Source organism: Eptatretus burgeri, chromosome 4 (genome assembly GCF_056783735.1).
Source record: "Eptatretus burgeri isolate ZD-2024b chromosome 4, Ebu_testis_v1, whole genome shotgun sequence".
In the NCBI taxonomy this organism is placed as follows: Eukaryota; Metazoa; Chordata; class Myxini; order Myxiniformes; family Myxinidae; genus Eptatretus; species Eptatretus burgeri.
The window spans coordinates 140,561,018-140,575,737 of NC_140964.1; the positions used below are offsets into that span (position 1 = coordinate 140,561,018).

The 14,720-nt window shown below is 38.2% G+C and overlaps 1 protein-coding gene across 1 annotated transcript in view; it reads right to left on the reverse strand.

The window, feature by feature from the left end:
- The window catches only part of HECTD4 (HECT domain E3 ubiquitin protein ligase 4), a 525,771-nt gene that overhangs the window by 119,898 nt on the left and 391,153 nt on the right, over positions 1-14,720 (reverse strand). Inside the window, exon 47 of the mRNA XM_085880170.1 lies at positions 12,439-13,300. Within this exon, the coding sequence (XP_085736296.1) occupies positions 12,439-13,300 (862 nt within the window). The remainder of the gene's footprint in view (positions 1-12,438; positions 13,301-14,720) is intronic.

Below are 14,720 nucleotides of genomic sequence, written 5' to 3' on the forward strand. Positions count from 1 at the left end.
TGAAGAGTGCAGCACGAAAAGCTTCGGTCACTATTATGTCGTGTTTGTATCCATATTAAAGTTCTGTAGTACCAAACATCTGTTAATTTTCATAAAGTCAAGTTTTCAACCTGAGTATCAACTACTCTCACAAGGTTTTAATGCAGGTCTTCAAAAAGAAGACATAATTGGTTTATTTAAACTTCAAAACAAACTAGGTGATTGTAACATTGAAGATATAATTCAACCATTTTGTGATACACAGAAATGTAAAAAGAAATCAAAACTTGCAACTTGTATTCTTAGTGATAATACGGATGACATACCTTCACCCCAATATTTGGATAAATCAAAAAAGAATCTCGTTATCTATGATGATTGTGTTAATGAGAGAAACCAAACGATTATGGATAGTTATTACACAAGAGGGAGGCATTCTTCTTGAAATTGTATTTATCTTAATCAATCATACTTTCAACCCCCTCGTCACTCGATGAGGAACAATGCTAATACTTTTACTTTATTCAAGTTAAATTCAATAGATATAAACAATTTTGGAGAGACAATTGTTCCACATTGTGTAGAAAAAAAGAATTTGAGGAGTATTTGAAAAACACGGTTGGAAAATAAAAATGCATTTTTGTGAAACAAGATGAGATAATATAAATGACCGTTTTTACAGCCATTTTTCCCTGCTGTGCAGGGGTTGAGCTTTTTCTTGAGGCAATGTTTTTTATGTCCGGATTCCCTTCCTGACGCCAACCCTGGTCGCCTCTTACGACACACAGGGATATGGTACACCTATTCTAACCGAAGCATACACCGGGACCAGTACACTGGTACTCATTTAGCCGACCTCGGAAGGATGACAGGTTGAGTCAACCCCCTGGTGTTGATTCAGCAGCCAACGGGGCTTGAACTCAGGACCCTGGGATCCCAAGCCACCACCCTAACCACTAAGCCAACACCAGGCTTCAAGATGAGATACTGAGGGATATATATATATATATATATATATATACATATATATTTTATTTCATAAACAATCACATGCATAAATGATAGTTGTTATTATCAATCTTGTGGGTAAATCTGCTTCTGGAAAAAAACTTTCATAAATCTTGGTTCTTGAATCATGAAAAGATTACATGTTTAAAAAAAAAAAACACCCTGTGATCCATACTGTATCTAAAACAACCAGGGTTATGCGACCAGGAGAAGTGGAAGGTAAAGATTATTACTACATTTCAACCGAGGAACAAATGCGATTGAGGGACGAAGGTCAAATATTTGAGGAGGTCTCTCTTGGTACAAGAAAATATTCACATTGTAAGAGTGAGTTAAATAAATTAAAATCTGGTGGTCTTGGGTGATGAGAAAGTAATCCAGAAGGAATGAGACAAATTATTAAACATCTGAGCGGGGTTAAGATTTGATCATTCGGTTTTGATGTTGATGAAGGAACTCAACGCAAATGTATGAAAAGCAGAGATGCAAGTGTTAGTGAAGAAGAAATTGCAACTCGTTTTAATTCTAAAGAAAAGGATGATTTCCCTATTGACCTTTACAATTCATAAAATGATATTTTTCCAATAAATAAATGGATGCAAAAGAATGAGAAAGAAGATTTAAGGAACATCAAGAGTTGGTTTCAAAAGTTGTAAAACAACAGGAAGACATAAAGAAGAAACGCAGACAGAAACTAACGGGTGAAGAAGTGTTTGAAAGAAAACAAGATAATGTTTTTAACCACGTTTTAAAAAAAAACTCCCCAACAAATGTCTGCAGTTCCAATTATAGAATAAGCCCTAAAAAAAGAACTTCAAATGATAAAAGATTTTCATCAAATAACGGATGAAAAACTAGAAGAGAGAATTAGAATATGATGATGAAGGATTATTTCAACAACTGGAAGAGACAAATTAATCCCCTGATTCTGTTGTGAATGCTCTCCAAAACAATGAATATTCAACAGATTCAAAAACCATGGTGGGTTTCATTCCAATAGAACAACCAGCATAATTTCTTCATCTTGTTAAAGAAAAGGGGCTGATATTTGATGAATTTGGGTTCTTCATTTCCGTTCAACCACATGTTAAATTAACTCCAAGAAAAATGTTTCTTCTTACAAAAGAAGGAAGACAAGGTTCAACAGTGAGGGGTGAATCAAGTTATTTCAATAAACAATTGAATATAAAAAATGAGGATGATGGAGCATGTATTGATTTATTAAACTCACTTGATAATGGGGTTTCTGTTGCCAGTCAAGGAAGGAAAAATGAAAAGGAGAAGCACATTATTGAGGCCTTAAGTAGGCTTGGTTCAGGTGTTAGTTTTCTTCGAAATGACCCATCAAAATTAGTTAATAGATTGTTATTGTTGTTTGGTGGTAATAAGGCTGGAAATAACAATTGTTTTAATGAAGCATCAGCCATTTTCGACCAGTTAATGAACATGAAAATAAGTAATAAATGTCAATACAAAGATTTATTTCCCCATGTTAAATGAGTTTAATTCTCTCTCATGATGAAAATGAAAAAATATCATCAATTGTAGAAGCTTATGAGAATTATGTTTTGTTGTTGGAAGATGATAAAGAAGAAAAACACATTTCTCGATAACATAATGGTGGAATTACTGCCACTGAATTTTGGAAGAAAAATGATTTGTGTTATCTTATTTTCAACAATATTTAACAAGTATGGTGTTTCAGAAAATAAAAAAGATATTTATAATAATTATAAACAGGCTTTTTTGAACTTGTATACGAGAAGCACAATCCTTAGTTTTCATTTCTCGAGTGATCACACATCGTCGTTCCCATACACACTACAACTTGACACACCAAAAGAATATGAGGCATCTTCATTGTCTATGGAAACTTATCATACCTTGTTTAATACCACAGAGAAAAATGACAAGTTTAGTTGTAATCCGGGAGACAGTGACAAAACTATAACAGTTTCACCTGGAGCATATGAGATTTCTCAAATATCTTCCGAAATTGCTCGCCTTATGAAAGAACAGGGTGATGAACCAAAAAAATTGTTACAGATATTCGAAAACAAACTTAAAAATCAATGATTAAACTGAATAATAACAACAAGGTTGAATTCACAATTGATAATTCATTTGGAGAGTTATTGGGTTTCTCCTCAAAAAAGATTGAAACTGATGGAATGTTTTATCGTGATAATGTCATTCAGATATCCTCAGGCAGAAATCCGGTATTAATTCACTGTGATTTGATGGATGGTGTTTATAATGAAGGAATAAGAACAAATTCAATATTTTCATTCAGTGCATACTCAACCCCAATTGGTTATAAATTCAATATGGAACAAAAAATCTGGTTTATTGACCCGTGTCTGGAAAAACCAGATACAGAGTAAATTTAAGGATAACAAACCAAGATAATCGCATGATTTCTTTTAATGGAGAAATTATATCCATCAGTATTCACCAACATGAAGTTTGCAAGAAATAAATACGATGGTTATTGTGAGGAAACACGAGTTTGGGAAATGTAAAATAATTACAGGGGATGGGATGTTCCTTTCCCCATACTACAAGGGTGAAGGTATGTATCTTGGTGGAGGATACTATAACTAAGAGACAATGGGGTGCAGGACATCAATTTAGAAATAAAGGAGATGGGATAATTGATACTCCAATGGGTATAGGTTCAACTATTCTGAAACATAAAGACCTCATTGGTTCAACTGCCTCTCCTGTGGGAAATGTAGCGGGTGCAATAAAGAGTATAAAAGATGCCCAAAAGGAATCCCATAAATTGCAAGCAATAAAATAAACTTAGAAAAGGCAAAACGCAGTTGTCGCCCCAAGAATGACAGAAAATAATTCAAATACTTGGGTCAGGGTTTCAAAAGTTTTAACATCTTGTTTTTCCTAAATAAATACACGAATGGAAGCAATTGATAGTATCTATGATTTGGATGATACCATTGTTATCTAAAACTCTACTAAAAAAGAAGACTACTTCAATGTAAATGCCATAACTGGAACAGACTGGAATATAAATGGAACAAAAAGTTTTGAAATAAATAATCAACAAACATATTTGAATCCAGCCAAAAGTTTCTTGTATAAATTTATATTCACTCAGGCTGGGAATAACACAAAAACCACACTCATAAATGATTTCTTCTGGAAAATGTTTGATAGTGTTCATTTGCATATTGGAACACAAGAAGTTGAAGCGGTTGATTATGTCTCTGCTACATCTGAAATGATGAAAGTTACACTATATTCATTTCATGATAGAACGGGTAAGGGGCTGTCGAAGGATGAATTCCTGATATGGCAACGGGAACAAACACAACCCTGGATATAGTCAAATAAAGGCAATGTATAATGATGATACAAAAGCAGGTAATAGTTTTACCATGGCAGTTCCTCTCAAAGGTATATTTGGAATTTGTGATCTGATAAAGTTCTGTATGAATTTAGAATTAGATTTAAACTGCAAAGGAACGATAATGAAAATAGATTGCTTTTTGACATTGCCAATGCTTTTGATGCTCAGAATAAATTTGTTATTGATGAAATGAGTTGTTATATTAGTGAATATGCTCCTCGTCATAAAACAGAAGAGCTGTTGAATGGAAGACTTAACTCAAAGAAACCACAAAAATGGATCATACCTTAACAGAAGATGTCAACACATTAAACCAAACCAAACTACTTGCATGTGGAATGTGGGTATTCTGGAAGGAAATCCACGATACCTATGGCTTATTTTCAAGAAATCAGATGGAGATAATGCTACTGATGAGAATAATGTGTTGAGTGATAATGCGAAAGTGAAACAACTTGGCGTTTCTCTTGATGGAACATTTTATCTACAAGATAGATTGGAAATTGATTGGGGAAAAAATGATTATCCTGAAGCATACAAGTCTTACCAAAAGGAGTGTGAAAGCAATGGTAACAAAGAACCCATTTTGGATATGGTTGCATTCAAAAGCCTACATGCAATCGACGCGATTGACCTGAGTGCTCAAAAGGAAACTATCAAGTCTAATCGAGTGGATACTTCCCCATACATTGAAAGAGAAGAGAGTGAATAAGTTGATACATATTCTTTGTTTTTGGAAGAAACAGAATTACAGATTAACACAGATAATGGTGTTATGATTAGTCTCACATAATTTTTTTGATAAATAAATGAGTAGTAAAGTGCCAACTGGGGTATATGTTAATCAAATCAATCTTCATAAACTATCATCTTGTATTCAAAATCAAAAGCCTTGTATGATTAACGTTAATACAATTCAGAGAAAATGAGCAGTAAGAATTGATGTTTTGCTCACAAGAGAACAGGTGAAACTCTTGAACGATAATGGCTCCCTTAAAATTAAAATGTCAAAACCAAAGTTGAAAAAATATTCAATAAGAGAGAGACGAGTGGAGGATTTCTCCCATTTCTAATCCCTTTATTTGCTGGTTTAAGTGCGGTTGGAGCATTGACGGGTGGTATTTCAGCAGCGGTGAAAACTGCCAACGAAAGGAAGGCTCAACTCCGGGCTCAAAAAGAGTTGGAAAGACATAACAAAGATTTGGAGAAACAAATTAGTGGAAGTGGTGTAATTGTAGATTTTGCTGAAAAACTTGAAAGTCTTCCTGATAAAGCGAGATTGTTAGTTGGAGATATGCTTTCTTCTATCGCACAATCAGGTGTAAAATTAACAAAAAGGGGGTGATGGATTCTATCTATCGAATAAATAAATGAGCATTGATGAGTGGTTTGAAGAATTTGGAAAGAATACAACATCAAATTTAGAACTTGTCAAATATTGTAAGAAATTAAAAATTCATAATGTGGTTATTTGTATGAGAGATTAATTAACAAACGTGTCTAAACATACAAAGAATATTATTATGAACTTAGAAGATAATAATGGGAACGGTTCTCATTGGGTTTGTATTTTTAATAGTCAACACAAATATTATTTTGAGAGTTATGGTCTTTCACCACCTGATGAAGTAATAAAATTCTTACAGAATGGTGTTTATCAAACATTTGAAGTCCAATAATTAAATTCCAAGTGTTGTGGTCAATTATGTCAATATTGTGTTATTTCAACTCAACAAAAATAAATTATTTAATGACATTATTTTTAATCTAATATAAATGACTAATGTGGGTAAAGATGGTTCGATCTTTGGTGTATCCCAAGAACTGGATATTGATTTATCAAATTATTACACAAAGGCACAGGGTGAATGACAGAAACATAGGAGAGCAAAAAATATTAATATGAAAAATGTTTTAAATTCATGAATTATCCAAGCCCGATTGGCGCGAATGACTTGATGAGATTAAGTGATTTATCACAATCAGACTTCAAGATGGCTACCGTGGCGGCTAGTGAAAATCGCAGCGCGCCCATTTTCAAAAGGAACCTTCCTCGACTCAACTCCAACACACACACTGCAAAATGCATTTAATCGGACAAGCCAAGCCGTTCTCGAAATTGACGAAAACCAATTTCAAGATGACTGCCGTGGCGGCCACACTGAAAATCGCAGCGCGCCCATTTTAGAAAGGAACCTTCCTCTACTCAACCCCAACACACCCTGCAAAAATGGATTTAATCGGACAAGGTGTTCTCCTCAAAATCGACGGAAACCAATTTCAAGATGGCTGCTATGGAGGCTACATTGAAAATCGCAGCGCGTCCATTTTCGAAAGGAGCCTTCCTTTACTCAACCACAACATACCCTGCAAAAATGGATTTAATCGGACAAGGCGTTCTCCTCGAAATTGACGGAAACCAAAAGTTGACGGACGCCCGAACACCGAAGTAGGAACTTTGACCTCTGTGACCTTGAAAAGTAGGTCAAGTCAAAAACCCGGGTAATATATCATGTATACTCATCAGCTATACCTGTGATAAAAATTTGGCGATGATCCAGCCATTCGTTCAGGAGAAATAGCCATTTCTAGGTTTTCAGTTTTGGCCCCCTGGTGGCCGAGCTGAGACTCAAATTGCGCTCATTATCGAAAGGAACCTTCCTCTACACAGCCCCAACACACACTGCAAAAATGGATTTAATCAGACAAGGCGTTCTCCTCGAAATCGACGAAAACCAATTTCCTGATGGCTGCTATGGAGGCTACATTGAAAATCGCAGCGCGCCCATTTTCAAAAGGAACCTTCCTCTGCTCAACCCCAACACACCCTGCAAAAATGGATTTAATCGGACAAGGCGTTCTCCTCGAAATCGACGGAAACCAATTTCAAGATGGCTGCCATGGAGGCCACATTGAAAATCGCAGCGCGCCCATTTTCGAAAGGAACCTTCCTCTGCTCAACCCCAACATACCCTGCAAAAATGGATTTAATCGGAAAAGGCGTTCTCCTCGAAATAGACGGAAATCAATTTCAAGTTGGCTGCCATGGAGGCCACATTGAAAATCGCAGCGCGCCCATTTTCGAAAGGAACCTTCCTCAACTCAACCCCAACACACCCTGAAAAATGGATTTAATCGGACAAGGCGTTCTCCTCGAAATCGACGGAAACCAATTTCAAGATGGCTGCCATGGAGGCCACATTGAAAATCGCAGCGCGTCCATTTCGAAAGGAACCTTCCACTACTCAACCCCAACATACCCTGAAAAAATGGATTTAATCGGACAAGGCGTTCTCCTCAAAATTGACGGAAACCAAAAGTTGACAAACGCCCGGACGCCCGGACAACGCCTGTGACGACAATACCCCTTTTTCAGCCCAATTCGGGCTGAGGGGTAAAAAAAACCCCACAGATAGAGATTTGATTAAAATATTAAATAAAAATGAACTTCTTAAGGGGATGAAATATAAAACTCTTTTAGAAATCATCAACAAATCTTATTGGTTTCCTATTATGAGAAAAATAATTGTGGATTCAAGAGTATCGCAGAATCCAGATGAATATACGTATGATATTCTATGGGGTGAAAGTGATTCAAGGAGAGTAAGCGATGAGGAAGGAGTTGAAGAAACTGAGGCAAGAGAGGAGAGGAAGAAAAAAGAGAAAGAAGAGTGAGAAGAGAGAGGAGTAGAGGGAGAAAAAAGAGAAAGAAGAGAGGGAAAAGAGAGAGAAGGAGGAGAGGGAGGAAAGAGAGAGAGAGAATAAATAAATATACCTTTGAAAAACAAAAGAGGTAATACTCTTATGTTAGCTTTCCAACAGATATTCAATAAAAGCAAGACAAGCCGGTAGGCGACGAGGGAATCGCTAGGATCGAAGCGCTGGATACGATGCTTTTCATTCTGACCGATCCACCGACGAAGATTCATTGCCAAGACGTATTGGTTCACATACAATTGTTCCTCTGCCTGGCAAGATTTTTCCTATTGCATATTTTGCCAACTGGCAGTCCTCATAAAAAATGATGGTAAATGGACACCTTATTTTTGAAGGACTACCGTTTGAAAAATAATCGGTTTGCTGGTCTGTGCTGTGGAGCCTCACGTTGCGCGCGCGCACACACACACACACACACACACACACACACACACACACACACACACACACACACACACACACACACACACACACACACACACACACACACACACACACACACACACACACACACACACACACACACACACGGAAAACCTGATAAACTTCTCTCAACGCTCTTGTTTGACCACACCTCCTGAGCCACACAATATTTTTCATAAGCCACACCCAGTTTCCATAAGCCACGCCCACTTCCCTACGCCACTCCCACTTTTCATCAACCACGTCCACTTTCCCTAAGCTCCGCCCACTTTCCTAAGCCCCTCATAAAAAATGACGGTGAATAGACACCCGATTTTTGAAGGACTACCATTTGAAAAATAGAACCTCAATCAAAAATCGGCTTGAGTAAAATTTTCTAAATATCTCAAAGTGTTTAATTCCGAAGTCTCGCTTCTCTACATTCAAAACTGAAGGACAAGTATTGAAAATACTGTACGCGGTTTTTCGGCCGCTGCACAGCAACGGGTGGATGCTCGGCAACGAAATTCAAACGTGCACATTCCTAACAAATACTGCACATGTTGGCAAAGTTTCATCGAAATCGGTTCGCTGGTTTGTGCTGTGGAGCCTCGCGTTGCAGACACACACACACACACACACACACACACACACACACACACACACACACACACACACACACACACACACACACACACACACACACACACACACACACACACACACACACACACACACGGAAAACCCGACAATAAGGGATATCTAGCATATATAGCGAATCCAATAAAACCTAAAAAAATTGTGAACGGATGAGGGTACAGAGTTCGACAACAAAACATTAATGAAGAAGAGAGAAAAGGAGGAGAGGGAGAGGGAGGAAAGAGAGAGAATAAATAAATGTAAAAATATGGAAACCAGTGAGATTATAAAAAGATCAAAGGTATTACAGAAAATAAATCAATCCCAACGCACTGAGGAGGAAAACAAAGAATTGACAAGTCTAAGAAATATACGTGTCAAGAGTAATAACATCGATTTCACGGAGAAGATATTAACAAGAAAGTGGAGATAAAGAAGAGATAGAAGGCAAATATTTTTTTTATTGAAGATGTTGGTGTAATTGACTTCGACTAAAGTTTTACATTTTTTTTTCTTAAATAAATGGAGGAGAGAGTGAAGACATTTCTCAGGATTCTTTATGTTTTAAAAATTAGGATTCAAATGTGCATGTTGGAAACTAAAAAGGTTTTCGCACTCTGTAGGAATTTGTCACGTAAATAAATGAGTTATTGTCTCAAATGTAAAAAGAAAACCAAGAGTAAAAATATCTCGTATGTTAAAAGTAAAAATTTTGGGTTATACAAAAAGGTACATGTTCGGTGTGTGGCTCAAAAAAGAGTAAATTCATCACCAAACACAAACGAGGGGGGGATATGCAAATGTTTTTTTTTTATCAGGAAGTGAATTTACAACAACTGGAATTCCAGGGAAATTACATCTACCAGGGTATTCTTTCTGTGGTCCAGGAACAAACTTGAATAAAATATTAGATGAGACTAATAATATAAAATGACCGTTTTTACAGCCATTTTTCCCTGCTGTGCAGGGGTTTGGCTTTTTCTTGAGGCAATGTTTTATGGCCGGATGCCCTTCCTGACGCCAACCCTGGTCGCCTCTTACGACACACAGGGATATGGTACACCTATTCTAACTGGGGCATACACCGGGACCAGTACACTGGTACTCATTTCGCCGACCTCGGAAGGATGACAGGCTGAGTCAACCCCCTGGTGTTAATTCAGCAGCCAACGGAGCTTGAACTCAGGACCCTGGGATCCCAAGCCGCCACCCTAACCACTAAGCCAACACCAGGCTCAAAATATTAGATGAGACTGACAATCCTAAACCGTGGAGCAAACCTATCAATAGGGTTGATGAAGTGTGCATGAAGCACGATATTGATTACGGGATAATAAGACGTTGGAAGAAAAACATGAAGCCGACAGAGAATTGTTGTATAATTTGTCTCTGATACAAATCCAACCTTGAGAGAAAACGTTGATAGGTTCATCGTGAAGAAGATGATCAGTGCGAAATTGAAACTTGGGCTTGGAAATTCAAAAAACTTATAGGCTCTAATGATGTCATTAAGATTGATGAGCAAATAGCTGATGAATTACATAAACCAATAATCACAAAGTTTCATAGAAGGAAGGTTTATTCCAAGGAAGTTGATTATATTTGGTCTCTCCATCTGGTCTATATTATATCTCCTTCGCTCTCTACTTATAATCTTTTTCAACACCATATTCCCAAGGCCCCAACTGACTTAAACACTAAACTTAGCACTTGATTCTTTCAATAAACTAACACAAATACCCACTAAAACTGTTCAGAACACAATTCCAACCTATATAAATACAATCCCACAACCCTGACACAAATCTTGATAACAAAATAAGCAAAACAACACACAAAAACCACTTATTTTGTTCTGGCCTAGGATGTTGCACAGCTGTGTGTGAACAACAGAAAGTGACATCCTCACCATGCGAACAACCGTAAGTCCCACATAAGCAGTCCAATAGATTGGTGTGCAGATGATGTTGACGGCGTCATTGAAGTGCCAGATGAGATGGGCTGGACAATTGGTGAAGATGGGGGAAGAGAGCATGACAAATTGAGCTGATAGGTTGAGGGAGCATGGTCGGAGGAAAAGTGGTAGACCACCTTTGAGAATGAAGGATTTTGTGAGGAGGGATATCAGTAAGGGGGCTGGGGGATAGTGGTTGTTGAGTGGACAGAGTTGGCTGAGAACAGAGGGAAATGGAGGAGTATAGTCAACCCCCGCTTCATCGCGGTTCACCTATCGCGCCCCCGGTTCATCGCGGGTTTTCCCTTGGAACGTAACAATTTTTTCTGCGGATTCCCCTGGTACATCGCGGTAATAATATATAAAATATAAATTATTTAAGCAATAAATTATAACGCGTGGTGCTCGACCAGTCACACAACGCACAAGAGAAAGTTTCGCTTGTGAACTTCGAATATTTTCTACGTTTTTTCTCCAAGCCCCACAATGCCGCCCAAACGCCCTGCACCTTCTCAGGCTTCTGGCAAGGAACCGAAGTGCCAGAGGAAGGTCCTGGGACGCTCCAGGAGAAGGTTAAGGTAAAGGTGCTCGATATATGCTTCGGGAAGGAAAAAGTTTTTCCGCCGTTGGGCGAGCACTGCTCATACCCAGCACCTCAAAACCGACCAGACCAGACTAGTCGATTTCCGGCACCTCGAACCCAATCACTGCCAAACCGACCAGACCAGACTAGTCGATCTCAGGCACCTCAAACCCAATCACTCCCAAACCGACCAGACCAGATGAGTCGATTTTTTGGGGAGGCGTCCATTCATCGCGGATTTTCACTTAGCATGAGGAGGTTTGGAACGTAACCCCCGCGAGAAACGGGGGATTACTGTATAGTGGTCAAGGCAAGGCAGAAGCTTGGTGCCATTGGACCTCACCCCTTATAAATGGAATACGAGGAGAAGGTGTGTAAACCAGCGACTCTGAGCCTGTATACCGCCCATTCGCTCGACAAAAATGCACACAACTCAAGAACTTTGTCAAAACATTGCATATTGCAATGAGAGCATTGTAACTTTAGCACGAAGGCGGATACCTAGAGACCCGGGGAGGCTCCGTTCCAACTTCTGAAACCCACATATGGGGTTAAGAACCAATCACACACACACACACACACACACACACACACACACACACACACACACACACACACACACACACACACACACACACACACACACACACACACACACACACACACACACACACACACACACAAACACACACAAACACACACACACACTTTTAAAGTTACGTCATCTTACATTCTTGCATCATCGGATGAAGACAGACAAATCTGCGAGTCCGTCAATAGTCTTACCATGCAGAGAGGTCAAACATGGCTCCTCCAGTTCTCCTGGCTCTGGTGTCAAGTCATGAGCATGTAGTCGTGAGGCTGGTACTTTGAGGCGTCGGGATAGGCGCTCTACCAATATCACTACTGCAACATCTCGCCTCAAAGTTAAAGTCTGTTCCTTTTTAGTTGAACTTTGTGTCTCCATGTCAGTCTCAGGAGCAACAACATGCCATAAAACCCGTCTGAGTCCAAGTTGTGTGTCAAAACCACATGATGCAAGGCCCAGAGATGTGTTTCGTGGTTGGGAGGATGCAAGGCATGAGACAGCCTGTAAAAACTGTGGTAATGTGAGCCAAAGTTCAGATGATGGAGAATGAGGAGGTTGTTTGTGGCAGGCATTGAAAGAGGTGCTATGTTTGCTTTCAGCATCTTTCATTTGAGCAGGGAGCTTTGATCCTTGATTACAACCAGTGGGTTGTGAAGTACCATTGAGATGTGACGTCGAGTCCTTCATTTCTGCTTGTAGTTCTTGTGTTTCTATTTTGCTGCTTTGGTTATCAACTCTGAACTGATGATTTAATTCTGCGTTCAGGGTTTGAACTGCATGCAAATAACCAGAGTCCTTGACTTGAGTCTGCAACATTTCTTCTCGTTCATGAGCTTGAACACAGTGCTTGAAGTTAAGATCCAACGTTGTGAGCTGCAAGTTTAATTCCTGATCTTGATATCTTGCTCTCTGCTTATCATCTTTATCTTGGATTCTAGATCTATACTTAGGAGAAACACATGGTAAGGCTGATGAGGGAGATGGAGAGGGAGAAGGAGAAGATGAAGGAGAGATAGAGGGATGAGTTTGTGGAAAACCGACTCCAAATTCTTGAAGAAGCTGTGGTGGGAACAAGGGAAGAAATGATTAAAATGTTTAAAAACAAACTTTGCCCCTTTTTCATGATGCACAATTTTTATTATCTTTTATTCAACTTTGTTATCTCATTACAGACTTGTGTTAAGTATTTCATTAAACTGTTTGAATATATTTGTCAAATATATATATATATATATATATATATATATATATATATATATATATATATATATATATATATATATATATATGCACATATATACAAACGACTAGCAGGGGGTACCCAGCATTGCCTTGTGCTGTTCTCATCCTCTTGGCATTTTGAAAAAAAAATCCAAAAAGAAGTCTATTTTTTGTGGGGGCCTAAAACACTTCTCTACACTCACGAAGGAATTGGGTCGGAGATCATGTAATATTACTTTCCACAGAGCTACAAAGGCTGAGGCACTACAGAGCGATTAAAAAAAACAAAAAACAAGGAGAGGTACATTCAAAACACCACCCCATGCCAAATAAATAAATAAGAAATAGTCTAACACATGACATCCCAGGGGCAACTTTAGTGCACGGCGTTGGAATTGGGAGCAAGAGGTGTAAAATAATTGAATAATTGCAGAATTAAAATAAATAAATAACCGTAAAATAATTAATTTCTCAATTAATTGATGAATAGCATATCCAAACCACCACTGTTTCATCTGAATCTGTAACTTTTTGAAGATTAAGTAATTAATCGAAAAATGAATAATTAAACGATTAATCAATAAATCAAAAATACTCTTTATAGCCAAATCACTTGTTCAGTCATGTCCAAATATGAGCTTCCGAGCTCAAAAGGTGCCTGAGATATTGCCAGGATGAGAAATAAAATAAATAAGTAATTAATAAATCGATAATAATTAAGTAATTAATCAATTAATTGATTAATCAAAAAAATTAAAAAAATTTTGGCCAAAGCACATCTTCACCATCGTCCCCAAATTCCAGCTTCCTATATCAAAGGATGGCTGAGATATCGCCCAAACAAACAAACAAACAAACAAGAAAGAAAACGGCATAAAAACTGAGTACTCCCTTCCTTCGGTACTCGGCGATGACGTCATACATTGCTATGATATGGAAATGGGAAGGAGCGGTGTACAACATCAAAAAAAAAAAAAATGAAATCACACACACACACACACCTCCGAGAGCAGATTTCAAAAAAAAAAGTTTTGATTGTCAGTGTTAATTGTATTGTTGCATGCCACTCACTACTACTACAACTACTTACTACTATGCATGCCAAACTAGGAGATGTAGCAACCATAACTGTCTTGCCTTCCGCCTTCTGCCAACATTCACGTGGGCTAAGGCCAAACTCATTGGAACACTGGCGTAACCAAGAGTCTTGAGCGCCCTCGAGGACTGCGCTCGGTTGGATCGAGTAAAGGACGGCGCT